We start from the raw sequence: 26,959 nt of genomic DNA on the forward strand, positions 1-26,959 counted from the left end.
CACTCATCTGCTCCAGCTGGGGAGGCAAGATAAGTCTGGCACAGATGCAGCTGAGCCCTAACACTCCCCACCCCTTAAAGGCCCAGCTCATACTGGGAAAGCCCCAAGCACTTGGCGCACGGCCCTAACAGTCCTTCACATTTCTGGAGTCTCAGGGAGAAGTGGTAGCCAGTACTATCTTTTCAACTATGGCTGTCCAAGATGCCATGTGATTTTTCTACTTCATTTAAAATATCATGGTAAGCCAAATTCTAGCCTTCCCCCCACCTCCTCAAGGATTAAAGATGTAATATTTTTCTTCTTCCATTAGCAAATAAAAATAAATTGGAACACACTGGTATTTTAGGCAAAGGTGTCCTAGAACTGTTCAGATCAGAAGGTTTTAACAATGGTCAGATTTTTTAAAAAATCATTAGCAACTAAAACTTGTGAATATCATTATTTTCAGCTTCGCTTAAAGGGATAACATCAGTGGTTCTCAAACTTCTGTAATAATGGCCCTTTTCACAGAGCAAGTCCCTGAGTGTGACCCCCCACCTCTCCCCATCCCTGTATAAATTAAAAACACTTTTAAAATATTTAACACTATTATAAATACTGGAAGCAAAGTGGGGTGGGAGTGGAGGGGTGGCAGCTTGCAACCCCCCCATGTAATAACCTTGCAACCCCCTGAGTGGTCACAACCCCCAGTTTGAGAACCCCTGGTCTATATAATCAGGCAGAAGATACGAGTTAAAGGTTGTTTCAGGGACACTAGACTCTGAATTCCCCTGCCAATTTTGGGGGTTTTGTAAATTCAAGTTTCCTATACTATTAGATATCCTTTTCTCTTCCCTGTTGCTGGCTGAAAGCTCCACACAAACAAAAGGGAGGGGAATTACTATGCCTCCACTTTTGCAAACTGCTTCATGCAGGCACTAGAGTCAATGGGGTTCCATTGTCTTCCTGCCTGGAGCAGTTTCCAGGAGCCTAAGCTGGGGGGCAGCATTGCCCACTGGAGAGGGCACTGAACTCAAAGACAGGTGACTTGAATTCTGGCTCATCTCAGCACTGACTTGCTGTGTGACCTTTGGAAGGTCACTTCATCTGTCTGGGCCTGTTTCCCTTCCCCACCCTTAGGTAGGTAGGTAAGTATTTGGCAGCAGGGACAGATATATCTCACTGTGTTTGTACAGTGCCTAGCACAAGGGACCTCTGGTCATTACTGTAATACAAATAATAATTGGTTAATGATGTGGGGAAGACTGAAATTGACTATACATAAAGTCAACAAAATAAAAGCAAGAGCTTTTTCCCCCACTCTAATCTCTTTCACTTATGGAAAGCTTAGGTATTACTTGTAAAGATACCAAAAAGTACTCAGGTAGAATGATTCACTTTGGTTATATATTTGCGCAAATTAAGTGAGTGTGATTTTATGAAACAGTCACAGGAGGGCAGCATCAGCTGTGTTTTGGGTTTGACAGAAAGGAGATATTTGATAAAGCTTTCTAGCAGGTCAGTGTTTATGATGATACTTCATAAGACGCAGTAGAAAAACTTACTGGCTAGACAGATACAACCACCACTTCAGGTTTTCTAAAAATCTGTATTTACACAATTTTGTAACAGAAGCGGACTGAATATTTTACAGTTGCACACAAATAAATTTATTTAGCATGAATGTAAAACAAAGTATGGCGTGGGGCACTTTACCATTATTTAGCACTGCTCCCCATTGTAAACAGGGCAGTTGTATAATAACTGAAGGTTTTCACTCAGTACATTCTTTGCTTGCACAGGAAAATTACAAAAGGCCCCAGATTCTGCAACAAGTAGCACATATACAGGCTGCAGAGAAAGATTTCAATGGGGCTCTGCACAGCTGCAGCAGGGCTGAGGCCTAAGCATGTGTCCTTTTCCTACCATAGATGTCAAGGCCAGTTATACAGGGACATATAATTCAGTATTTTACTTTTAGCAAAACAACTGATGGCATGATCCTGCAACATGCTGATCATCCTGAACTCAATCAGAGCTGAGGTTTCTCAGCTCCACACAAGATCAAGTTCTTATTGATTATGCAAACGTTAGGAATGATACGTCACGCAGTGTACTTTTTCTCCCCATGTTTTTTAGTTTTGTGGTAGTGGGTATAATCATTGTACAATTCCTTAAAGACTTCTCTTACGCCCATCTGTAGCGATGCGTTTAAGAACTTGATGTCGCGTTCAATGCAAAGGTCTAGGATGTGATAAATTCCCTCAGTTAGATGTTTCTTTACAGCTGGAAGTAAGGTCACCTAGGAGATGAACAAAATCTCATGAAACTTTTTACTTTCCATAGTTAGTATACGTCAAGTGACTGGAAATAAAAGTCCTGACAAGATACAATCCAAGGTATCAGCCCATCTAGAATGGTCTGTTAAAACACCGTGTAAAATATTAGATAATAAATTCTCTCCCCGATTTTGCAAACCTGATTTAAAACACAGCAGTAATATATAATCCTGTATATTAAAATTTGCAGCGGTGCTGAGTGTTCAGGTAAACGCTCTGTTATATTTGGGAGAATTTGAAATCATCCCAACAAAAAAACCCTACAGTAAAATATTCTAAGACACCCATCCTGGAATAGATTTTTCCTTCAGGAGACGGAACAATAGCCAACGTATCAGCTGCATGCTGCACACTGAAATCTCAGTTAGGAACAAGTCCTTCTGTGAGCCTACATCTAAAATGGTTAGTTTGTTTTGCCTCTTCCAGTTTAATAACTGCATTTATCTAGCAACTTTTACCCAAGAATTTCAATTTGCTTTATAAACATTAATTACAGAAGCCTTAAAGAACACCCTCTCAGGTGTGTGTCTACTTGACCCATTTTAACCCCGTGGAACCCCAGGCACACAGAAATTAAAAGACTTGCCTTAAGTCATACAGCAAGCTAATGCCAGAGCTGGGAATACAACCTAAAACTCCTAACTCAGTCCCTTGCTGATCACTAGACACGCTGTCTTCCCACAACTGCCATAATCCCCATAACAAAGCTCATCAAGGCTGACTCTGGAGTGTTTTGGGGCTCTAGGCAAACTGGAACACATCCTCGGATCATAACCCGCTCACTGAACATTTTACTGCTTTAGATTCAGGTGGCCTCTGGAGCGGATCATGCTGTTCTTGCCACAGAAATAGGTCTTATCTCTGCTGAATACTAAAATTAACTTGGTGCCTCCAGACCTGTGCCTCTGCACTCCAAGCATAATGAAAACTGCATGAAAGGCTCTCATTAAAACTCAGAATTTTCCTCTCTTCCTGAGGCAAGTAATACACTCTTCACTATGGAAGTGAACTCCTAATCACAGTGTCGGGTCCAGGCTCTCTTTCTGCTCTGAGGCCACAGAGCAGTGAAGGGGCAGGGGCTGCCTTCTAAGAGGATGAAGAGCCAGCTGATCACTGCACAGAAGGAACAGCATGAAATGCCACTATAATTGAGAATTTGGATCAAGTTCATACCTGGTGTAAGCAGATGCATCTGCAGTGGAGTTACACCTGCTTACACCACATCTGAATTTGGCCAACTCCTCTTGACTGTCTTTACTCTACAATGCAATTCCCACAAACCACTGTCTAAAAACCTTATGAGATTTACACAACTGCCAGTGTGAGCTGGCAGTTAATTCTACCTACACACGTGTTATGGTCTACATAGTTAGCAAGACCAATTTGCGTTACAGAACTCTTGATGGGGGACGGCTAAGTGTGTGAAGAATTATTTCATCATTACTGAATTATGCTACAGCTCTGAGATAATGCATGAAAGGTGAGATCAAGCATGTGGAAGAGGCTGCAGGTGTACCCAGGGCCAATGATGGACTTTTCGAGGTTTATTTCAGAATAATTAATAAGGGTCTACATTTGTTGTGATAAATATTGATAAACTAGATTTTTCATCAGGAGAAAGTGCCCTTTATGATTGAGAGAGTACAAGTGTGTGTGCAGCCTTTGTAAAAATCTACTTTGAAAAGGGGTTTCTCTTCTGTTCTTTCAGAGCAACATGAGAGGTCACAAGTGCTTTCTAGCATGTACAGGTCCAGCCCCTTTCCCCTTTGAGATCGATCCTCTTTTTTTTTTTTTAAAAAGAAAACTCCACGTCACCAATTCAGTAAGTGTCCCACCAATTCATTAACTCTCCTCCTCATGCTCAATTATTCCATTAACATATGAATCCCCAAACAAAGATTCATTTGTGCAGTTATTTATCATCAACTAGTTAGGCATATGGTTACACCGCACCCTTTAGCTAAAGTCTCAAGAGGCCTTACGCTCTAACACAGAATCAAATAACTTGAAAATGTCCGTATGTGAAAATTAAAACAGACACCACTTGCGGAGATTTAATGACCACAGCACATCACCTTTCGCCACTCACCTTCCGAAAGAGCGGGCTGCCTACAAACCCTCCGATTTCAACAAAGCCCTAGTCTTGCTGCACATGCCCACGTGGCTATCACTCTCTCTCTGATTCATCAGAAAGCTCAACCTGACCTGGCATAGTAAACTTTATCCTCTAACTTTTTCAAGACACCACTGCCCCTTTGGGGAAGTGATATCATGTACCAGCCGAGATAATTCCAAGCACCTGAGATCAATTTGGGGAGAATTAGAACCATAGTTCGAGCCCCAGGTGTATGCAAAAACAAAACAAAAAACCAACACACCAGAAGAACCAGGAGATTTTGTAAAAACAATTTTAAGGGGTAGATCATCTCAGGAACCTTTGCTCAAATGACCACAAATTTAGAACACCAGCCCTACTCTGCATCCCTAGGAGGTACAGCAAATTTCAAGACATCCAAGTCAGCATGTGGATTTTTAAAAAATTTAAAATAGTTGTCTTTTAAACAATAAGTGACTCTCAACCTGAACCTTATAAATGACTTTAAGGTGAATGAGTGTATATTACCTTCTGCAGTTCAATCACGTATTGGGCCACTATAAAGACAGAAAACACTGTGAACTCCTCTGTTTTTGCAGCAATGTGACTATACATCCTTTCCACCAAGTGTGCACATTTCAATACAACTCCAAACTCATCTGTGCTCCCTAAAACAGAAATCAAATTGTGGTGCAAAATTAGGGGTTAAAAAAAATTGTTATACAAGGAAAAAAAACCCAAAAAACAAAACTTCAGCAACTACCTAGCCATGGTTTCATATTTTGGATTTGCCAAAATGCATTTTTTTAATTACAGGAGAGGTGAGAACAGAAGAGTGGTTTAAAAGCAACTGTGCCCTTATGAAAATGAACAATCCCTTACAACACTTTATAGACTCTCTTTCAAGGGCAATATTGTAAGAATAAAGGCAGAAGGCTGTTTCAACTCCACCATACACTAGGATGCAGCCAACTTTTGTTACATGAATTCAAGCAGAAAGAAGGGCGGGGAAGGTACCTCCCATGTTCCAGCCCTCTGCCCAGTTAACTGGAAAAAGAGCAAAAACATCAGATTTTTTTAATTTTTTTTTTTTTTGAAGTGCCACTTGCAGAATACTAGATCAAGAAGCTGCTTCTTGATAATGAGACCTATTACATGGCACAGTCTCCAAAGAGAATCACCATCACTGGAGACATTAAAAACTAGATGGGACAGAGGACTTGAATTTTCTGTAGGGAACAATCCTTCACTGGCAGGCAATGAGATAACTTAATAGAAATTAGGAGGAAAGTGGGGGGGGGAAATTCAGGCATGTGTCTTGTTTTTTATTATTAAAATACAATAATTCTGCAGGGGTAGACAAAGTGTATCTAAATCACAGCATTTCCTGAACCTGTAGCTTTCCGCTGATTTTTCTCTTTAGAAAATGTGGATACTACTGAAATGTATAAGCCCCAGCTTTTATGCCATAGGTGCATCAATATATCATTCCTCTCTCCCCCCTTTGGAATATCTTAGTGTACTTGCCTATTGCATATACATGGTTATAACACACACACACAAAGTGGGGTAAATTTCAAAGCAGTGAACTTGGTTTTAGCCACGTGAATTAATGGAGTCAAATAAGTAAATCCCAAGTAACACTTTGAACATGTACAAGATTCTGGTTTTGTATCTAACACACAATGATGAACATGTAGTCTGTAGCATATCTAACATCTGCAACACAGGGCTCTGTTTAGTAGCACATATATAAAGCCCTTTCCCAAGTGCGATGGTGTAAATCATCAGCATTTGGAGCCACCACACCAGAAAAAACATGCTTTTCCTAAAACCTTCACTGACCTTATACAATAGGGGCTACTGTGGCTGTTTCTGAGTGAGAATGCAAAGGTCAGGGAGAGGAACTGACATAAGGTACAAGGAGCCCTGCCCCTGTCTGCGTTGTGTCATTGTGCTGGGACAATCCTGTAAGCCAGGATTACAGTTCGAAATGGAAGCACTATGCTAGTCTCCCAGGATGAAGCCTGGAAAGAACCTTTCAAAGAGTGTCAGAGTGCAGATTGCTACATGGCTCATCCACACTTCTGCCTATGTGGCCAGTGGCCCAAAAGCCACGATCTGGCCCTGGGACTTTGTTTCAACTTCTAACGTTACACACAGCCTGCCCTGTCCTGCACATTCTTCTGTGCATTGCACCCACTCAGAGTTGGGTACGTTAATGAAAATGATGACACAGCACCTCTGTCTCCTTTCTGTCGCCCCTCGTGCATAACAGAAACAACCAGCCTCTTGAAGCTGTTCAGGAAAGATGGCGCTGCTTTTAGCATCACCTGCAAGAACATCAAATGAAAGAGGATCAGATAAATACCTAATGCAGTACAGAAAAAAGGCTTTGAGGATGGTTCCTTTATTAAAGCAGCACATGCAGCATGACATTCAACATCCCAAAATAAGAGTGGATTTATGTGCTTTAAAGGAAGGTACATCGCCTGTACGCGCTACAGGGAAGGGACTGTCTTTTTGTTCTGTTTCTACGGCTGCTGGCACAATGGGGTCCTGGTACCTGACTAGGGCTGGTAGGTGCTATGGTTAATACAAATAATTACAATCATCTCAAAGTAATCCCACATCCACAAAGCAGAGGTTGAAAGTTATGTTGTTCTAATGCCTGGGGCATTTACCACTGTCTGTCCTGAACCAGTGCTTGCCCAAGGGACCAGAGATTTAAGGACCAATACACTTATTCATCTGAAAACAGTTTGGAAAAATCAGCTTTCAGCTGACAGGCACTAGAGGCAAAAATTTTCAAAAGTGACTTACACAGCCAGGTGCTTAAGTCCTTTTGATCTACAAAGAGACTTAGCCTAAGTGCCCGTCTCTTTTTTTTTTTTTTTTTTTTTTTAAATATGGAACTTAGGCCCTTTTGAAAACTTTGGCCAAATCTAACTTTAGAGGTTGTGATAATTTGCTTCCAAATATCTTATCATTTCAGAACCTCCATGTTTTCAACCTCCTGGTCATAGGTCAGGGATTGGCTTCTTAAAATTTCTGATCCCCCACCCTTCAAGCCCCTTCTCCCTTCACCTTAGGGTGACACTGCAGTATGGAAAACAGCACTTCATGAATTCCCAGGAAGATGCTCCCATACTCCTCCATCTTCAAATGATCCAGAGGGACAGTCAGCAGAATGCTGAATGCCAGGCTCACGTGATGGGGATTGGAGAGAATCTCTTCTCCTTGCCTCAGCAGGGCTGCTACTGTCTCCAGTATAGGAACAACAATGGTGGGAATCAGCGATTGGTCCCGACAAGCCTCTTTGGTTTGAATCTACATGTGAAAGACAAGACAACAATAACAAAAAAGAATTCCGCTGTCTCTACCCACCCCCTTCTTCCACACCAGAGAATTGTACTGTTGCAACTTGAACCAGCAGGAGTACACTGGCGCAAACTGCAACAGCATAAAGCCTCATCCGTACTAATCAATCTGTTTTAGGCACATGCCGTGCACCATATCCCCATGCAGCATTCCCTGAAAGCACTGCAGGGTCTGTGCATTGTTGCATCTATCCCACAATCCCATAGAGAAGATGCATACAGAATGTGTTCTACAGGGTCTATTTGCATCTGTTCATGTTTTTACACTGTTCCAGTGGATAGTTCTGTCCTTCACAAACATTGACTCACCCCAAGCCCCTGCCAGACAACCTCTGGTCCCAGAGAGTCAGGCATTGTGATGGCAAGCACCAACACTACTACAGTTGCGTGCAGCCACAACACAGGTAACAAAACGGATTTAATTATTTTAATTCACTTATTCAGTCATTTTTATATGCTCTTTTTTTATTAGTTTGGCCTTGTAGCAAAGCAAAAAGCCAACAAACAGTTTTCTCCTCCTTTGGATCGGAAGAAGAGTTGCCCAGGCCTGGGGAGAGGCAACTCTCTAAGCATCTCCATGTAGCCTAGTGAGATGCTCTCAATCTCTACACAATGCAGTGCAGCCCCAAAGATGTAATCTTCCTCAAAGTAATGGTGATGTTAATGAATGAGTGTGTGTGCCATGCCAATATACAGGGATATACTTGAGGAAATTTGGGCCAAACAGCGTAAATGGATCCTAGCCAAACTGATGTCAAATGTAGAATTTTTTTTTTTTTTAAATATCTTTTTATGTATGTTTCAGACACAATTGTTTCAGGCTCTGTCAAACAAAAGTGATAGGTAACATATAACGTGGGAGGTACTTACAACTAAAGCTGTGATTATCTGTGGGCTGGTAAACCAGAAAGCTCTCTCTTTCTCTCCAGTTAACGGGCAGTTGACCAGCAATTTGGTTAGCGTAACAGCTGACAATACTTCCTGCAAAAAAATGGATAAACAATCTCTGCAAAAAGATAAATACGCTCACTTGAAATATGGCACCTCTCAGTGGAGGCATCACATTATCAGCAGCTCAATAGAATTTGCACTGAGCAATAATCACCTTAGCATACTGTACTATATCTATTTTAAAAGCAAATCGTGACATTAAAACATTTAAAAATAAAGGCAGATCAACTCATGTAGCAGCCATTATAGATAATGGAGGGAAGTAGTGTGAACATACACATATGAAACTCACTTGTGGTTTGAGCCTGCCATATAACCAGCATAATCTCATCACATTTACCAGCTAACATGTCACCACATATTGGCTTACAAGAACTAAGATGAAAACATAGAACATCAGTGTATTTCAGCCTTACAGTCCAAAAACATGTGGACTTCAATGCCTATATGCTATGGCGATTAGCGTTACACAAACCATGTAGAAAGATTAGGTTAGATTCTCTTTTAAATGGACATTATCTACAGAGATGACACACAGATGCCTTTTCCAAATGGGCAGGTCTGGGAGCCAGATACTCCTGAGCTTCAGCAAGGCTCTGAGTTCCAAGTCACTTAACCTTCCAAGGGGGGGGGGGGGGGCGGGCGGGAAGGTTATGCCAGGCTTGTTTGCCAAATTTCTTCCCAATGTTACAACTACCAATTCAGTTCCATTGGCGACAGATGTTACATGTCACTTAATGAACTACTGGAAGATGCTCAGATGCTACAGTAATGAGCACGGTATAAGAACCTATACAGAATAGAATAGTGGGAGCACTAATATAATCAGTGCTTCACATAACTGCTGGTGTTTAAAAGCACCGTGCCACCTGACCCTGTTCAGAGTAGGTTTGGACAATAAAATGGTTAAAATGCCAGTGGCTGCAAGTCTCTTGTCTATGCTACAGCTTTGGTGGTAACAATAGTGGGAAATTTTTAAGTGATAAAACCTTTTGTCTGGTCTTGGTCTCAGTTTCTCCATCTGAAAAATGGGGATAATTGTACTAACTTACCCTCCTCAAAGCAGTCTTGTGACGATCAGTACATTTGTGTTTGTAAAGCACTTTGCCAATGAAAAGTGCTCAGTTAGTGCTAAGTAGTACTGTGATAAGAAAAGAACCACCCACACTACAAGAAATGTATACTAGCATGTGCCAGTTTACACCTACAACTGCAAAGAACAGACCACACTAGGTGTGACTTTTAAATGAACTAGGCAAATCTTTGTTTTGCGTGTTCATGGACTGAACCAGCTTCCTGGTAATCACCTACATAATTATGACAAATTTTTCCTGGGTGCTGAGTCTGAGGACTCTACTGAATAACACAATAGGAAACAAAATTAAAGCTTTTATTTGGCCAGTTTGTAATGTTAGAATTAACACATAGGCGTCGACCTTCTGCATTCTCTACAGGAATTCACTGATGTGAGACTCCTGTTAATGTTACTGGGAATTAGAGTGCTAAATGCCTAGGGATCCTACTGAAAGCTTTCTTCATAGGTAAGAAAAGTTTCTCTCTTTTTCATAGTGGAGTCTATCGATCTCAGGTATTTCTAGGGCACACTTCATCGCAGTACCTAAGCACCAGGTTTATTGCCATGTAAGTTACCATGAGTGTGCAGCATAACAAACACACATTTAAAGCCAAACTCCTATGTGTTCCTCATGTCCTATTCATGGTCTTTCTTCCTGCCCATTTTATCAGATACCATCCATGTTCTATTGCAGTTCTTCAAGCCATGGAGAGAAAACTAAAGAAAATAAATTATAAGAAATAAGCCCAAAGTTCCCTACTTTAGGATTTTGTTTCCAAATATTGCTAACTTCAAGTCCTTGGAGCACCAGCCTCATCATGACACAGAACTCCTCAGTCGTGCAGCTCTCCACCAGCTGAGTCATCAATTCTGTCAGCTGCATTTCTAGATCTTGAATTACCTGGACTGTGGTGCCAGGACCTGCATATTCAAGAGACACAAACATGTCTGAATTGCTTATCCACCTGGGGAACTGCCAAAAAAACCCTTTCAAAATCAAGCCTTGAAAAAGAGCTCTCTCTGTGAGTGATTTTTTAATGTTCACCCGCACAGAACTGCTTTCTCCCACCAACCACAGCAGCAGTGTATCATTCAGAACATTCCCATCCTACTGTGTATCCCGCAGTCAGTATCTTGATTAAATGCTTTCACTCTGTGAAAACCCCATAATGAGGCTTGTTCACAAGCTAGGGGAACAAGTTGATCACAAGCTACAGAATATCAGGGTGTTGGGAGGAGAGCCACACATCACATGAATATTAATGGACAATGCTTAGATCTCGGTTTAGCAGTGACCAGGTCTCCTACATATGAAGTCAAAGATTATATTATCTATGACTAGTTTAAATTTTGGTTTACTTTGCAAGCATATTTATCTGCTCCACAAACACCCCGAATGCAGCAGTAACTCCTGGGATTTGTGGCAAGATTTTCTGTAGGAGAAAATAATTTTAATCTATTTAAAGCCTGGCACTTCTACAGCACATTTCATCAGAGAATCTCAAAGCATTTTATCACCATTAATTATGCCTCTGCACTAAATAAATATACCAGCTTTGTACAGGAGTAGAGTGTGGTACAGAGATGTTAAGAGGGAGTCAGCAGAAAAGCCAGGGTCAGAACTTGGTAATCCTGACTCCCAATCCTGTTTTAACACTTACATCATACTGCCTCCTGTGGTGAATTCTGTAACTGGAAAGAATTGAGATACACAGCGTGCAAGAAATATTATACATAGACACAATATAAAAATCTATTTGCAACTCAACTAGCAAGAGCTTCAGCCAGGCTCCCAAACAGATTTACAAAAAGGCTTCTCCATACAGAATTGTACTACAATTAAGGGATTAAGCGCATTTGTGATTCCCTACCAACCAGGGGGTAATATACATTTGTAAGATCACTGTAGTAGTAAACTAGACTAAATCAAATCTTTCAGGCATCAAAGACAAAAATAATATTGCCAGGTTTTTTGGTACTACTACACTGCACATGTGGAATGTCAGTTTAGGTTATATTTTAAATGAGGCAACATAGATTAGTCGTTAGATCACACTGGCAGTCAGAAGACCAGGTTCCCCTAATTCCAATTCTGTCACTGGCTCACTGTGTGCAGGTGATAAAGGGTCTGGCTTTCTGAGAGGTGCCGAGTACCCACAGCTATCATGGACTTTGCCTGGAGTATACTGTGTTCAGCACCTCTGAAAACCAGGCCAGTAGTCTTTCTGTTCCTCAATTTCCTCACCTTTAAATGGAGATGATACTTATCTACCTTTGTAAGGCCCTCTGAGATCTTCAGTGAAAAGTGCTGAGTTATTTAACTAAGCCGATCCATTAACTCCTTGAGTGATAGTTGCTATACCAGATACATAAGACCAAAAAAAATGCATTTTCAGAGCAGCCCCAAAAAGTTTGACCACATTTGGTGAAATGGTCCTAAACAGAATATTTCTACGGGGGTGTTTCTCAGTGCCTTGGGCCATCATTTATAGAACAGCGTAGTTTTTAAAAAGGGCTAAGGGCTACATTTTCAAACCTTGATAGATTTGTGTCACAAAATATACACGTGCACATACAAAACATGTATTAGCATAGGCAAAATACATATTTTTGCACAAAAATGAGCACTGAGGCACATGAGTAACTATTTCTGTGAAAGCAAGGAGATCAAAATAACTACGTGGCTGACATCCTCAAAGACCTTCCAGATGAGACCCCTACCAAGACAGGTCAACACTGCGCCCCAGTCATGACAACAGTATCCCTCTAAAAGCTTCCCAGTTTGTTTCTTAAGAAGATAGGACCAATTTACTGATGGGCTAGCATACGTGGATATCTTGTGACTTTCTTAAGAACCTCTTGGATGCTTTTACCCACCCCTGTATTCCAAAATTAAACGGAGGAGTTGAAGAAAAGAAAAAAAAGAGCTCTGTACCAGCAAGGAGTTTTTTTACAGCATGGAACACAGTGAGAGCAGTCTCTTCTCCAGGATACAGATCTGTTACTGAGCAGAAAACAGTTAAAAACTGCAAGGCAGAGTGAAAGAACTGGAGATGGCCTTCCACAGAGGTCAGCTCTCTCAGTACTTGAGTGTAAAACTTTTGGTACAGTTCAGTGTGGGAATACTCCCGATATTTTCCTGGGTCTTTAGGATTCTCCTGCTTGCCTTCCATTTTCATAAAGCGACCAGTACACATGTAGCTCAGATCTGCTTTCAGTAGAGTTGAGACAGCTGGGATGAAAGCCAAAGGCAAAGGCTGGTCTTTGGTGAGGTTTCTAAGGCAGAGCTGGATGGCTGTTCCTGTCTGGAGGACTGTTGGCTTCAACAAAGCAGACAGCATTTCTGTCAGTTGTTGTTTCTTCTCTGGCTGCTGCTGGAGGTACAGAGTCAGAACATGGCAGAGTGTGGTTAGCGGCACTAAGAGCAGCTGATTGACTGCAGTGTTCCAGGGCTTGCCTCTGTCTGCATCAACATATGGTTTGCAGCTCGCTAGGAAAAAAGAGAACTTTTCCAAATTGAGTTTCAGGCTCTGCCTCTTTTCGACAATCATCTGAAGAAAGCATTCCAAAAAGGTTTGGATCACCTGGAGAAATTCTGCCCAGGCGGGAGTGGTCAAAACATCAGCAAAGCACTTGCTGGCTGCAAACAGGGCGGTCATGACAGCCTCAAGAGCATCGCTGGCATGAAAAACTTTAAAGATAGAGTTGACACTTCTGCCAGTCTGTAGGCATGTTAGGAGGCGGAAGCAGGTAATTAGAAACTTCAATGATAGCAACTTACTGCAAGAGATGTTAGCTCTGGTATTGGCTACCAAGGATAGCAGCAAGAGAAAACAACGGGTATGGTCGGAAGGAAAAAGACTGTCAAGTTTCAATGCAGAAATCATCTCTAGTAAATGCAGAAAGCTTTCTATCTGGTCTTCTTCCAAAGTAATGGGGGAACCGGTCCTTGTTAACAACAATATATGTTGAGCAATTTTTTCCATTGTTGTCCAGCAAATGAAGGGTTCATCCTTTGATTGATTGTTTTCTGACTGTGCCTCCCCCATGCCAACCATCTTGCAAGATGAGAGGACTTCCTCATGCCATGGTATATTAACTGCAGACAGCTGTTGAATAGGCTGATCTACGATGCCTTGAGTAGCAGAACAAAACACACTAGAGCACTGCTGAATAACGCGGCTTATAAAAGCACAGTGAAGCACCTTAATTTCTGGAAGAAAAGTACTATGCAGCAAGGCTTTAGAAACCTTTTCAGCTGTGATGAAGGAATCCTGATCTGCAGAAACTCCCGGAGCTTTAGTTGATGGTAAAGTCTTCAGAAGCACGTCAGCAACATACTCTACATCTTTCAGAGAAAGATGAGGAATCAGGATTGTTAGATTTGAGACTACAAGGTACCAGTGTGCAGCGGGGTAGGTGAGAGCATTTATTGCACTGATGTTGCCATTCCAAGGTTCGGACTCTTCCATGCTCATGCTTGATCTTCCAGAATGAAGGATGAAAGCTGCGGCATGCTGCAAGGTGTGAAGATCAGCCTCAGTCTGAAAACTGGTTTGCATTAAGATCTTTTTTATTTTCTGAAGCATGAGCAGTTCTAAGCAATATTTACTAGGTGAGCAGAAATTACCTGAGAATCTCACTACCCTCTTCCAACACTGGCTATCCACGCCAGGGAGAAGGGCTGAGAAGTCCCAGCTCTCTGCAGCACAGTCAGTACCACCACCAGCTGCTTCAGCCAGTCGAGACACATATTTGCTGCAGTTTATACTAAGCAGAGTGTCAACCTCCACCCATGTGCAGACAAGGAGGAGCGCGGAATCACTGACCTTCTCTAGCCAAAGCCCTGGTTTATCTTCGTCTGCCCACTGATCCTTCAATAGGTCTAGCAATGGCTGGATTACCTCTTTCTGCATCTTGTCCAACAGACTCTGAGTGCGAAGGACAACAGGTAATGGGGTGACATTATCCAAACTCTTCATGTTGAACAGAAAAGTGTGAAGCACAGAGCTCACAGACAACAGCTTCAGTGCCATGTCAGAATCATCTTTCACGTCAGGAATTATTTGAGTCTGACACTTCTCCAGTATGAGGAACAAAATATCCAGAATCTGGTTGGGTGGCAGCTCGAGGAGGCACTCACGAAGCTTTGCCGTCAGCCCAGCAGACAAGACTGGCAGCCTTAACTCATCATCAGCTGGACGGCAGATCACGGACAGAACCTCTTCAAAGAATTTAGGGAACTGTCGCAGCTTCGTGTAAGTCTGAAACATGGCATTTATGAGAGTCTCTTGAGGCTTCTTTGTACGTGGCTCAGAGACCTCTGCATCGATCCAAGCTGAGGCCACAAGGTCATCCAGATCAGGCTCGACAATTAAATGATTTAACGAAATCAAGGTCTTGAGACACCTAAACCAAGCTGGGATGGAAGCCTGGGAGTGATTCACCAACATTTCTGCCAGTTTGCGGTAAAACTGGAACTGGGTCTCTTTGTGCCTGATCCGGTCAGCGGCAACGTTATAGATATCGTTGCTGAGCACCAAGTTCAGGAGCTGTTCCACAGCAAGCAGTTCTGTGCTCCAGTCTACTGGCGAGAGCATCTCCTGCCATAGATCCTCCTGCAGGTGAGAAATCCTTAGACAGCCAAAAAGCCTGGTGAACATGTGGAAACAGACCATGTGGTTTTCTGCCTTACAATAAGAATCCAAAAAGAGCTTATAAAGCAGAGGTACTGAATTTGCTACTATGATCACCTGGAGCGTTGATTCACAAAAGCTAGCATCCTGGAACTTGGACAGCACTGTTTTGACTGGCATCAGAATAGTTTTCAGAGCCCTTTTCTTTTTCTCTTGCGGTTCCCTTTCTGGCAGGAGCTCCCCTCTGTAAGAGGACAAGAGCTCAGGCTGGAAAATCCCAGCCTGTAGCACAGCCTCTACTTGGTTTCGGATTTCCCTGCTCAGATGCTGACGTACGCGGCCATCATCAGCTGGTGTCCACGCTCTGGCCATAAGCAAATGCCTCAGGAGCAGACATGGTTGAAACAAGTGGCTGGTCACTTGCCCAAACACACGATTTGGGTTGATCTGTTGCCTCTGAATCAGGAGGTACTGAGCAAAGGTCAGCTGGAGGACATCAAACAACTGGGAAGTCACAGCATCTTCTGAGGTCAGCCATTGACAGGCCAGCCAGGAGAGCTTGCTTAAGAGGTTCACCATCAGCTCATATTTTGTGGTATAGATGATGGAGAGAGGCGGAGTGGAAAGGATGCCCCTGCAACAACTTAGCACTGTACCAACATTTCCGCGGGATTTTTGAATGCAGGACTCGGATATCCTTTCATTTATGACCTGAAGATAAAACAACAAAAAAAGCATCACTATCAACCTTGCACACAGAAACAAAGGTCATTGGGGAACAGACAACAATCTTCTTTGCTGGGCAGCTCCGGCTGGACACATCAACAGCATTTAAACAATCATTAGTAACAGAAGATGGGAAGGACATAGACCCACCAGTGGTTATTCCTGACCCCAGGCATAGACAATTGATCGTTTTCAGACTATAAATTTTTCAGGGTAGGAACCGTGTCTTTGCATGTGTCTGCACAGCATCTGACATGAGACCCCATTCCTGACTGACTACTGTAAGAAGAACAGCAGCAGCAATAATGATGCATGATAGTCCACCTCATTCTAACTGTGAGGAAACTTACTTAGTGCTGTAGAGAAAAGAAAGGCAAGATGCCCTCCCCATCCCAACAAGGGGGGAAATTCCCTCCTTATCCCCAGTTGGACAACCTATTTAGCAAGGATCTCAATTAGTAAGCAAATAATTCCAATTATACTCTAAAACAGCCATATGATCTTCCAGAGTTTCCTATACTAATATACATTTGCGAGCCTTTAACTCCTTCTCACATGAGTAGTCTGAAATGAAGTCATCTAGGCTACTTGTGAGAATAGGGGTTGCCTGACTGGGTCTTTACTTACTAACCAAAATATTTAATCTTGTTCCATCCCTGATAGTTTGGGGAGGGGAAAACCTGTGTGAAATCATCTGAGTATGAGGCTATTGGGAAGTGTTGTTGCTTTCAATCTTTGTTCTCCACAAATATCAGCTGTCTTGCAACAGAGGGGATAGAAGGGAAAATAAATACAATGGCCTAAAAATGTAAGCTAAATTATCCCTAACTATTTCGTACAACACCTACCTCTAAAAGGAAGTGTCATATATTGTATCACATACTGCACTGACATTCATCACTTAAAGAGTTTGGTTTGAGTTACCTGTGCAATCAAAAAACTGAGGTTGATTGTCTTTCCATCCTTTAAGAGATTCTGTAGTTTTCTGCTATGGAAGATGTTATCCAGGTACGTCCAAAGTTTCTCAACAATTTCATCCTCCAGTTCAAGTTTCTTGTTGTAATATGAAACCAATGCATGGCTCACCCAATCAAGTAATACCTATGTAATTTAAACAAACAAAAATATACAGCTGTGGGTGATCATCTTTACCTCCATGGGAAAAGGTTACAGAACTGTAGTAGCCACTTCACACCTGAGAATGAGCTTGACATGGATACACAAGTTTGTCTATGCAGTTCTCCAAGCAGGATCAGAGCCTGAATTTGTAACAGTTTCTAAACTCAATTTTGGCTCCCTTCACGCTCTAACCTTCATAGTAAAGCTAATTTCAAGGGTGAAAATGCATTTCCTTTCAGCTTCTCTTAAACCAGCAGAGAAAATTTCTCACATGAAATTTTTATATCAGTGAGGACATTTTTGAGTGAGGGAACTTACGAAAAGAATTGTGGATTTTCACTTTATAAAAACTGTTCTCATTTCCAAAATGCAAAAACAGCTTGTCCTAAAGATTGCACGTTTATTTAAAATCTTGATCCCCGAATAGAATGATTGCACAGGCCTGATTTAACTTTTTTGGAGTTCCTATTTTTTCAGTCTCTCTCTCTCTCTCTGTGATATTGATAGATAGATAGATAGATATAGAGAGAGAAACAAAAACAACCCTCTGAAGCTTTGCAATCTGTAGAGCTTACAAAATCCTTGGGCAGTGTCTGCTTTGCTTACAAGGTGTACAGACATAGTCCATGTACTAGAGGGTCTGCAGACCAGACCTGAATATCTTATAAATTCCACAATCACCATTATACAGTTACAAGCTCCAAAGGCCCTGTCTGACCTGTAAAGGATTATAAATGTCATAAGTCAGCACTGAACTTTCAAGGTACATAGATTGCAAGCTCCATGCTAACCATTATGAAGTTTCCAGCTCTTACAAAGCCTTCAGATCTACAACTATGGTTAAGGAAGAAGCACATACTGTAACCCATTGAGCCAAATTCAAGGAAACAATCTCTGCTAGCAAAGACGATAGAGTTTTTAAATTTTGGGAGAGAAATAATAAGATAATTTTAAAATTATTAAAGCCACTGAAGCCAAGTCTCCCAGGGGAGTAAAGAGGAAGCCTTCAATTTCTGCTCCGTTTTTGTATATAGATGTGAAATAAATAAGATTTTTCTTAATTTTTTTCCAAGTTCTTTAAGAAGATGCTTTGAAATAACATTTTAAAAGTTTTACTTTTCTTTAAAAAGCTAAGGAAATGTAGGCAAAAACCATTAATACACAATTAAATTGTATAACGTTGCTCACTTAGCCATTCTATTAAAGGTTAATTTCATGTTTTAAAGCAATTCATAGAACAATTTAAAAAAAAACAAAACACTTTTACAGATCCTTCTTGTGCTAAGTTCTCAACTAAAATGCTAGGTGGTTTGATAGCTGGGTCAGCAGGCAAAGCCCACTAAACGATGTAAGGTCTGCCCCTCTCAGGTGAAAGGAGGAGCCACAAGTCCCAGAAATCAACTATTTACAGGGAACAAAAAAATAGGTCACAGGATCAAAACATGGTATCCAGAGAGGAACACCGCACAGAGAATGTGCTGGACAATACCCACTACTCCAAGGAAAAATCCAAGGAGTGAATGGTCATGATGCCCAGATTCATACAGATAATGTGCCAGGAAACAGGTCTCACAGCCACAGAGAACTCTCCCCCACCAGTCCAATTTCCCCGTCCTGGACTGGTGGATGGTCATTTTAGCCATTATCAGGAGACGGTTGGCAAGACTTTGCGGGGGCCATGTAGGAAATGTGATGAAAGATGCTAGCCTTACAACTCTGGAGACAGAGGTCTGCAATTTATCCACAAAACAAGTATAGCATGGACACTGCATCTCTCTCCCCTCTGCCCCATGAGCATATCCCAATCCTGAATTGGAAAAACCATCTTTAGATGTGAGAAGGTAGTTCATTCTTTAGCCCATTCTATACTTGGACTTTCTACTGAAGCCACTAAACAAAACTTCCATATGACTGCCTCTTAGTGGTCATTGTTGTGATATAGATGAAAGCCTATTAGTAAACAGACTGGTCTACTTCACAACCATCATCAGCAACAACTTTCAGTTACTCCCTATTGCAGCTGTATTTGCACCAGTGTCTACAGGTGAAAGGCTATGCAATGCATCTTGATTCATCCTCTGAATCAGCTTGGGCTCCACAGCAATTAATTGGTACATTTTTCTGCATTTGACAAAACAATTTAAAAAAAAACAACAGAAAACCATACTTGTTCTTTATTTGGAAGAAAGCACTGATGGGAAATCCATGCAAAGTGAGCTAATTTGATTTTGTCTTCCCAAGAGGTTTTTGCACTTTTCAGCTTCAGGTGAATTCCTGAGTAAATTGCAGCCATAGAGACTATTATTGTATCTGAAACGTCAAATATTCACAAAAATATTAGATGCACTTGAAATAAACATTAACGAGAAGGATTTAAGAATACCAGAATTAACGGTTATTTATCTCTAGTAAAGCAGACTCTTATTTGGGCTAGCCCTATGTTCATTCGGCTTTACAATGCAAGAGACCTGGGTTTGATAAGCAGGTCTGGTCACTGAGGATCCAATCCACTGAAATCAGTGGAAACAGCATTGGATACCAGGCAAACAAGAGCTGGGAAAACTGAGAAGTCAACAACATAAACTGGGCCTTTTTATGAGAGGTGCTGAACTACCCAACATTCCCCCGAAAAAAATCACAGGAAACTGCGCACGCCCACCACGTCTCAGGATCAGACCCTACATCCAGTGCTCAATTTGTCCCAAGGTTTGCCAGGTGTGAGCCCCCGGCACCTCTAGGCTTGGCAGTTCATAGCCCCGCCACCGCTAGGCTTGTTGTACCAGTTATGAATGGAAAGGAGTTGCTTAAGCCCTGGCACCTAATTGCCGTGGGCCCTGGCACCTCGCCCATTCCACAGCAAGCACCGCCAGTGCCAACAGCTGAACCGAACCCACCCCTCCAAAGGCGAGCCACGGGGTCCGGTACAGACCGGAAAATAACGGGCCGGATTCAGTTCTGTCCGGCCAACCCCACGGAGCAAGTGCCCGCCGCTGCGGCTGCCGTAGGCCAGACCCACGCAAGGGTCACCTGAGACCACGGACCCCACCCCACGCCCGCAACAAGCCTCGCTCGGCTCGGGCCAGCGTGATCTCGCCCTGCTCTGAGACACGCTGTCCAGACACCGCGAGGCAGCCACCCGCCGGGGCTCCCTTCCCGGGCTGGGGCTGGGGCCCGGCCCGCGGCCCGCTCCCCGGCTGCCGGCGCTGCACAAGCCCGGGGGCAGCTCGCTCACACCGGCCGCGCCCCGCGCGCAGGCCCCCGCCTCACCCGGCCGCGCCTCCCCGGGTCCCCGCACGCACGTGCTGCCGCCCCGTGGCCTTTGCCCTTCGCCCGCTCAAGGCGCCAGGCAGCGCTAGCCGAGCGCCGCGGCGAGGGCCTCCCATTGGTGGGGGGGGCGGCGGCGGCGGGTGCATCACGCATGCGCTGTGGCAGCCGCCCCAGCTCTCCTCGCTCGCTCGCTCGCTCTCTCTCTGTGTCAGTCAGTCATGGAGCGGCTGCCTCGAGCCGCGGCGGAGACTGAGGCAGCCGCAGCTGCAGCCAAGGGAGGCGGCGCTGGCTGCGCGCGCGCTGCGGAGAGCGGCGTCTCGCGCCGGCGGGCGCAGTGACAGCGCGAGCCCAGGATTCCGCTTTGTGCCCGCAGCAGTAGAAGCCGCCGCCGCCGCCTGCGATGCTCAGTGAGTGGCCCCGGGCGGAGCGCGCGAGCAGGCTGCCCCGTGCAACGCGCCCGGCAGCCGTCCCGGGCCCTGGGAGGGAGAAGGAGGCAGGCCTGGGCTGGGGGGTGGCGCACACCGCGCCGGGGATGCAGCTGCGCCCGCCTGCAAGGGGACGGGAACCAGTTGCCTTCCCTGCAGCGGTGCAGCCTCAGCAACAGAGAGCGGGATGAGGATCCTCCCTGACCCTGCCTCCCCATCCGCTTCTCCTCTGCTCCCTCTTGCTTTTTATCTTCTTCTTCCTCCCCAGCTTCCTGATTCCCCCTGGCGGCTGCTGCCTTCTCTGCCCGTGGCTTTCTTCCCCTCTGTGCTCTGCACTGATTTTATTGGCGGGTTGGGGGGATTATCAAACTGATTCTGCCCTGAAAAGTGACCCTGTAAAAATGGCCCTGCCGGACTCCTTGATTATTGTGTCTCGGTGATTCTAGGTCACAGGAGCTCAGCTTACATGTAGCAAAACCGTAACTTTGGTAAATGCCAGCCCTACAACCAGAGTCTGGGATCTGAAGATCAAGCTGGGGCTTTCCCGTTTGCATCAGAGCCAGCACTAAAGGCCCTGCAGGCCCACTTCTGCCCTCAGTGACACCTGTGCAGCCCTACTGAAGGCTAATCAGGTTGCCCAAGTGGCACTGAAGGAAAAGTTGGTCTGCAGAATCTCATGCTGTTGATGGTGCACAAGCAGGAAACAAAAACCTGGCTTCATTCCCAGGTTGTAGGGCTGGGAGTTATGAATGACTTTCTACTGAGCACATTTGATTTGATTTGAGCTCAGTGAGACATAGGGAACCACAAATTCCCATTCTTACAAAGCTGCCTTCTAAAATACAACTGCAGTGTAAAAACCAAACTTTTCTTATGTGTTACAAATAAACTCTGAAAGAGTTAAAAAAATCAGGATTTATTGACAATCTGTTTTATGTCACTATGGATTTTTCTTTTTATGCTTATGCAATGAAAAATTTATTTTCATTTTCTGGTCTTCATGCGCTTGCTCAGTGGTGTTTTGTTTGGGTTACAAACATTGTAAAGGAAAGTTATTATTTAAAAATACTGTTTCAGTTGGGAGGGGGGAAATTCATGGAAATGGGTCTGTTGTTCTAACTTTGTTTTTACAAAACCTAATTTTGGAGTAAGATTTGACCCCCCAGCTTCACTTTAAGGAAGGCAGGGATGTATTAGAATTTGAAAGGAGAGGGTGAACTATTGTGGGTGGAAATAAAATAGATCATGCTTGTGTGGGACACAGGAAATAAGGCAGACAAAGCTTGCCATTTAATCTCATTCTTGAAGCTTCCTTCATGGGGTTGGTCAAGCTTATTCTATGGACTGTGCCCAAAATACAGGTCTGGTGTAAATGGACACAACTCCCACTAAAACCACTGTCTCCTCTATTTCTGAACCCAAACTCCACTGCAGGTAGTCAAATTATTTTTTGTCAAGGTTCAAATTTCTTAGTCAAGGTCCAGACTCCAGAGAAACATTTTTCACACCTCAATAACAATAATGATAACAAGTAAATAAAAAGATTCCATGGTCTGTTCAAAAGCATCTGGTGATCAGGATTTGGCCTAAACTCTGCCTGCTGACTACCCCTGCTTACTGTTTTACCATCTGGAATGCTTTTCCTATTTTGCTGCACCTCCTTAAATCTCCCTTTCAGCTTACAATGTATCTTGTCTCACTTACCTGGACCTCTATTTCTCTTACTGTATATGGGGGCACTTAAGTAAAATTTGAGCAAACATTTAGAATTCGTAAAAACAAGTTTTTACAGAGCCCTAAGACTAGTAGAAGTAGTGCCATGAAATAATTTTTTAAAAAAAAAATTTGACTGGAAGCAGTAGCTTTTAAGCAATTAAACATTTCCCTGTATTATTTCTGACCCAAACACTGAAGTACTGAGAAGTTGAGAGAGAACAAGAGTAAACAAAAGTGAAATTGCTAAGCACCATAAATAGTTAATTAGATTCTTTAAGTTCAGTTCTCAGTTGTCAGTGACACAGGCAAAAATGTTGGAAATAATGATTTTTTTTTTGGCAGAGTCCATGTACTTCTGTAAAGTGTTCTGGGATTATAGTTTATATGAAAGCCCCCATACAAAAATGGAGTTACGCTGTATTGTACGTGGACTCTAATTTTGGTGCCTCTCAGTAACAGAACATTGACCTGAAAGCGAGGACTCAATTTGGGGATAAAAGGCAGTAATACTCTGCCTGCAAGTCAATGCTTGACACACCATTCACCATCAAATCTGCAGATGTTCAAAATATGATCACTGGTGCTCTGCTGAGCTGGTCAGGTTTGACTCTTCATATGGAGGCTTGTATACACAGTTCTCAACAAAGGCAGAGGCCCCAGTTCTTGCAGTCATGTGATGAGTTCAAAATCTAAGCTGGCTTCTGAAAAGTTGTTACTAGCTCTTTTGTATGCGAAGAAAAGCTTGAAAACATGGACAGAGCATAACTGCATTAGGGTCTGCCTGAGTCTGCAAGCAGCTTCCAGAAGGAGAAGCAACAACCACTGTAGCCAGGGAGGGTGCCCCTTGGCCTCACACTAACCACCAAATTGGACTAGGTTCTTGTTGCTCTGGGGAAGGGAAGCTTGGCTTGGGTTCTGTGGGATTGGCACCCCCTTTGGGGCGCCCTGTGGGCTTCTGGCTTCACCAAAAAAAAAAAAAAAAAAAAAAGTAGTTTTTCCCACCTACCACCCCCTCATGACATCAAAGCAAGATATTTAATTCTGTGTAGACTGCAGCACTTCATAACGTGATCTTCCCCCTCCTTTCTTTCTTAGTTTGATAAGCAGTAGAGGAGTTAACAATATTGACCTATTATCATCCCTGGGCACTTAAGTTGATGCCCCATTAAGAAGAATCATGTAGCTCAGACCTGTGAGTGATTTTCAGGTTTTGTGCAGACTCAGGCTGTTGCAGCCGTTAGTCATTTCACATTTTAAATGCTTTCTTCACAATCAGGAGACCAAACGACTTTAAGTGAAAATTGAGATTTTGGAGAACAAGATGGCAGATTGTGGGGGGGGATCTAGGTCTCTGACCTGGTGTGATCTGGCCTAACTTGAACCTTGCTGACAGCATTCTAGATGGCTGATTTCTTACGTTTATTTAGATATGCTCTCTGCAATGGCCATCAAAATCAAAGTATCTTTAGGAATATTGTTTTGGGGGCTTTTCTTCCTGTATCTCTTACTGCAGATAATTTCCCTGCTTCCATTATAACTCTCACGAGGAGTCAGGTCTGGTAGCCAGTGGTAGAGCTGAGCTATAGACAGCTGGAGCAAAAATAACTTTCCAGGAGAGAGGCTTTAGTGGACTACCATAGCACCTGTAGCAGTAATGTCATGCATTTGCAATGTTTTAGGGGATTTGCTCAGTAGTAAATCATCTAAGCAGTTCCTGTTTGGTGACAAGAGTAAACAAAAGTGGAATTGCTAAGCAGCATAAGTAGTTAATTAGATTCTTTAAGTTCAGTTCTCAGTTGCCTGTGTTACCTATTTGGTAACTTTAAATCATCCCTTATCTACAGGGGAAAAAAAAAATCTTCTTAGGAGATGTCATTCCTAGTGTCAATCCCAGTCCTGTTGCAGGCAAGGGAGAGAGTGAAGGGGCGTAAGTGTTTTCCTGCAAACGTATAGAGCCCTGCAAATTCACAGATATCCACTTTATATTCATGGCTATTCGTGGACCATTTTTGCAGATCGGATGTGGATACAAATTTTGTATCCACACAGAGCTCTACAAATGTAAAAAGCTAGGATTTCCTGTTACCCCCAAAGCTCTGAAAAGTCCAAGCCTGAACGAGCTGCCAGTAACTGATCTGTATCGCAAGTCCTAATCTAATTGGTCTAACATCCCTAAAATGCCCAATCCCTGTATATGAGGATTTGAGAGCCCTATTTAAACTCTTGTCTTTCTCCCTTGCCTCAAACTTACCCTCTTCTCCATTAGTCATCTGTTTGATTCAGCAATTGCTGGTGAAGACTGACCTCTGTTCCCCTCCAGCCCTTACGTCATTACTATTTTATAGGATCTGCTAGAGTTCTGCACCTCTGTGCCTCAATGTAATGAGTGATTCCCTTCACTCATTACAGGCTTATTATGAGTCAGCTGTATAAGGGAGCTGTGTTCTAATGTGTGAGCACCTCTCCTTGATGCAGCTTTATGTTAGTTTTGGTAATGAAATATAAGGCTGTGACTAAAGCAAAAAAACAAGACTGGTGGTTATGGGTTCTATTTTATATTGAACCACTGGTGTGGGGCTGGTCTACACACCGTTTATGCAATAATTTAACTAAATCGGTTTAGAAACGTATGTAGTTAAATCAGTGCAAAGCCCTTTTGTAGATGCACATATTTTGAATTAAGAGTGGCACTGTGATTTAGTTTAAGTTGGTTAAAAAAAGATGTAAAATAACTTAGTTTAAGGTACTCCATAATATGAAATAAGAGCCTTTACAAGAGGGGTTTCACAGATTTAGTTAAATCTGTTTCTAAACTGATTTAGTTAAATGTGTGCACAGAGTAAGCATCAATAAGGCCTTAGTTTGAGCATGGGTGAGTCACTGAGCTTTACATCAGTTATACTAGCTGTAGTATTGGGTAAAACACAGGACTTCAACAAAACAGATTCTGAATATGATTTAAGCTTCTCTGGGTGGGAATTAGGGTTTGGAGTTCTCTACATTCACTTTTTTGTTGACTTGAATAGAATCCTTTTATCTCTCCCTTCTGCAGAGAAATGTTAAAGATATCAGCAGAACTTATATTGATTTATATGATTTTATTAGCTCTTTTGAGTGGAGGAAGCTGTGGTTGAATCATACAATTTCTTCATTTAATAAGGCCGCTTAGAAATGCTTTGAAAAACCCACTTGTTTGTGGCCCCCAACAATTGACTCACTTAGGTGAACAGATGGAAAACTTGTCCCCAGAGCAAATATGGCTTTGTAATAGTACAGGTCTCTTAAAATTCCACTATTGCTAAAATTTCATATCCACACCCACTGAGTACTTTAAGAAGAGCTAATTGTTTTAACTGCTCTGTAAACTGTAAAATGTGTAAAAAGAAAAGGAGTACTTGTGGCACCTTAGAGACTAACCAATTTATTTGAGCATGAGCTTTAGCTGTAGCTGTAGCTCACGAAAGCTCATGCTCAAATAAATTGGTTAGTCTCTAAGGTGCCACAAGTCCTCCTTTTCTTTTTGCGAATACAGACTAACACGGCTGTTACTCTGAAACCTGTAAAATGTGTGTGAGTATTAACAAAAGCTAAGCAACTGTCATGCTCTTTAAAAAGCTGTTAAAATACTTTTGTTCTGTTTTGGGAAAGGACAGTCATAAAACTAATGTTGCCTGTCTGAGAACTGTTACACTTCATAAAACATAGCTGCTCAAACCAGAAAACATACATATTTATGGTAAATAAATGCAGGTCTTTTTGTAGTGGGAATGGGGACAGGGACATAGGGTTCTTTAGCTCGTTTTTCCAGTAGAAGAAAATTGGCACTAATCCATATTTAATAAACCGTTTGTCCTTGTTTGATGTTTATTTCATTTAAAGCTCTTAAACATCCCTAAATTTCTGAATAGAATCTATGGCTTTTTGACTAAGTGTCATTAGTGGGCAAGGGGGATTCGAGTAACATCTGACCAATGTTCCGTTTGTCACAAACTATAGGCTGATGCAAGTAGCATCAGACTCATTCTTTTATGAAGCTATGACACTTTTAGAAAATGTTTGCAAAATTCACTGACATTACTGTAAATAATTTCTAATTAACTTGTATTGCTTCTTTTTGTATAAGGATGACCCAAAAAGATGTGTGGAAAAAGGGTGGCTGGATGGGGGGAAGGTAAGGGAGAGAAGGGTGCAGAGAGTTCTGCTTTTTACCTTTGAAGTAATAGAAATGTTAATTGTGGTCTTCCCAAGTTT

At 42.6% G+C, this 26,959-nt stretch overlaps 2 protein-coding genes across 7 annotated transcripts in view; one reads left to right on the plus strand and one right to left on the minus strand.

The window, feature by feature from the left end:
• Positions 1-1,568: 1,568 nt before the first annotated feature.
• On the minus strand, positions 1,569-21,209 carry URB2 (URB2 ribosome biogenesis homolog). 6 transcript variants are annotated; one of them, XM_073338039.2, is made up of 10 exons: positions 20,600-21,201; positions 19,468-19,610; positions 17,106-17,282; positions 12,755-16,166; positions 10,580-10,740; positions 8,664-8,774; positions 7,501-7,743; positions 6,656-6,746; positions 4,942-5,081; positions 1,569-2,281 (listed from the first exon to the last, which is right to left on the minus strand). In XM_073338039.2, exons 1-10 carry the CDS (start codon positions 20,718-20,720, stop codon positions 2,084-2,086), a joined length of 4,797 nt encoding a protein of 1,598 aa, XP_073194140.1. In that variant the 5' UTR covers positions 20,721-21,201; the 3' UTR covers positions 1,569-2,083. The 6 variants fall into 6 exon arrangements, with proteins under 6 accessions (XP_073194140.1, XP_073194141.1, XP_073194144.1 ...); XM_073338040.1 differs by having other exon boundaries at positions 20,568-20,686; XM_073338043.1 differs by lacking the exon at positions 20,600-21,201 and adding an exon at positions 20,328-20,548.
• TAF5L (TATA-box binding protein associated factor 5 like) overlaps positions 20,690-26,959 on the plus strand; it is a 28,148-nt gene continuing 21,878 nt past the window's right edge. The window contains exon 1 of the mRNA XM_073338045.1: positions 20,690-20,974. The gene's annotated coding sequence lies outside the window, so the exon portion shown is untranslated. The remainder of the gene's footprint in view (positions 20,975-26,959) is intronic.

This window comes from Lepidochelys kempii, chromosome 3 (assembly GCF_965140285.1).
Source record: "Lepidochelys kempii isolate rLepKem1 chromosome 3, rLepKem1.hap1, whole genome shotgun sequence".
NCBI classification, from domain to species: domain Eukaryota; kingdom Metazoa; phylum Chordata; order Testudines; family Cheloniidae; genus Lepidochelys; species Lepidochelys kempii.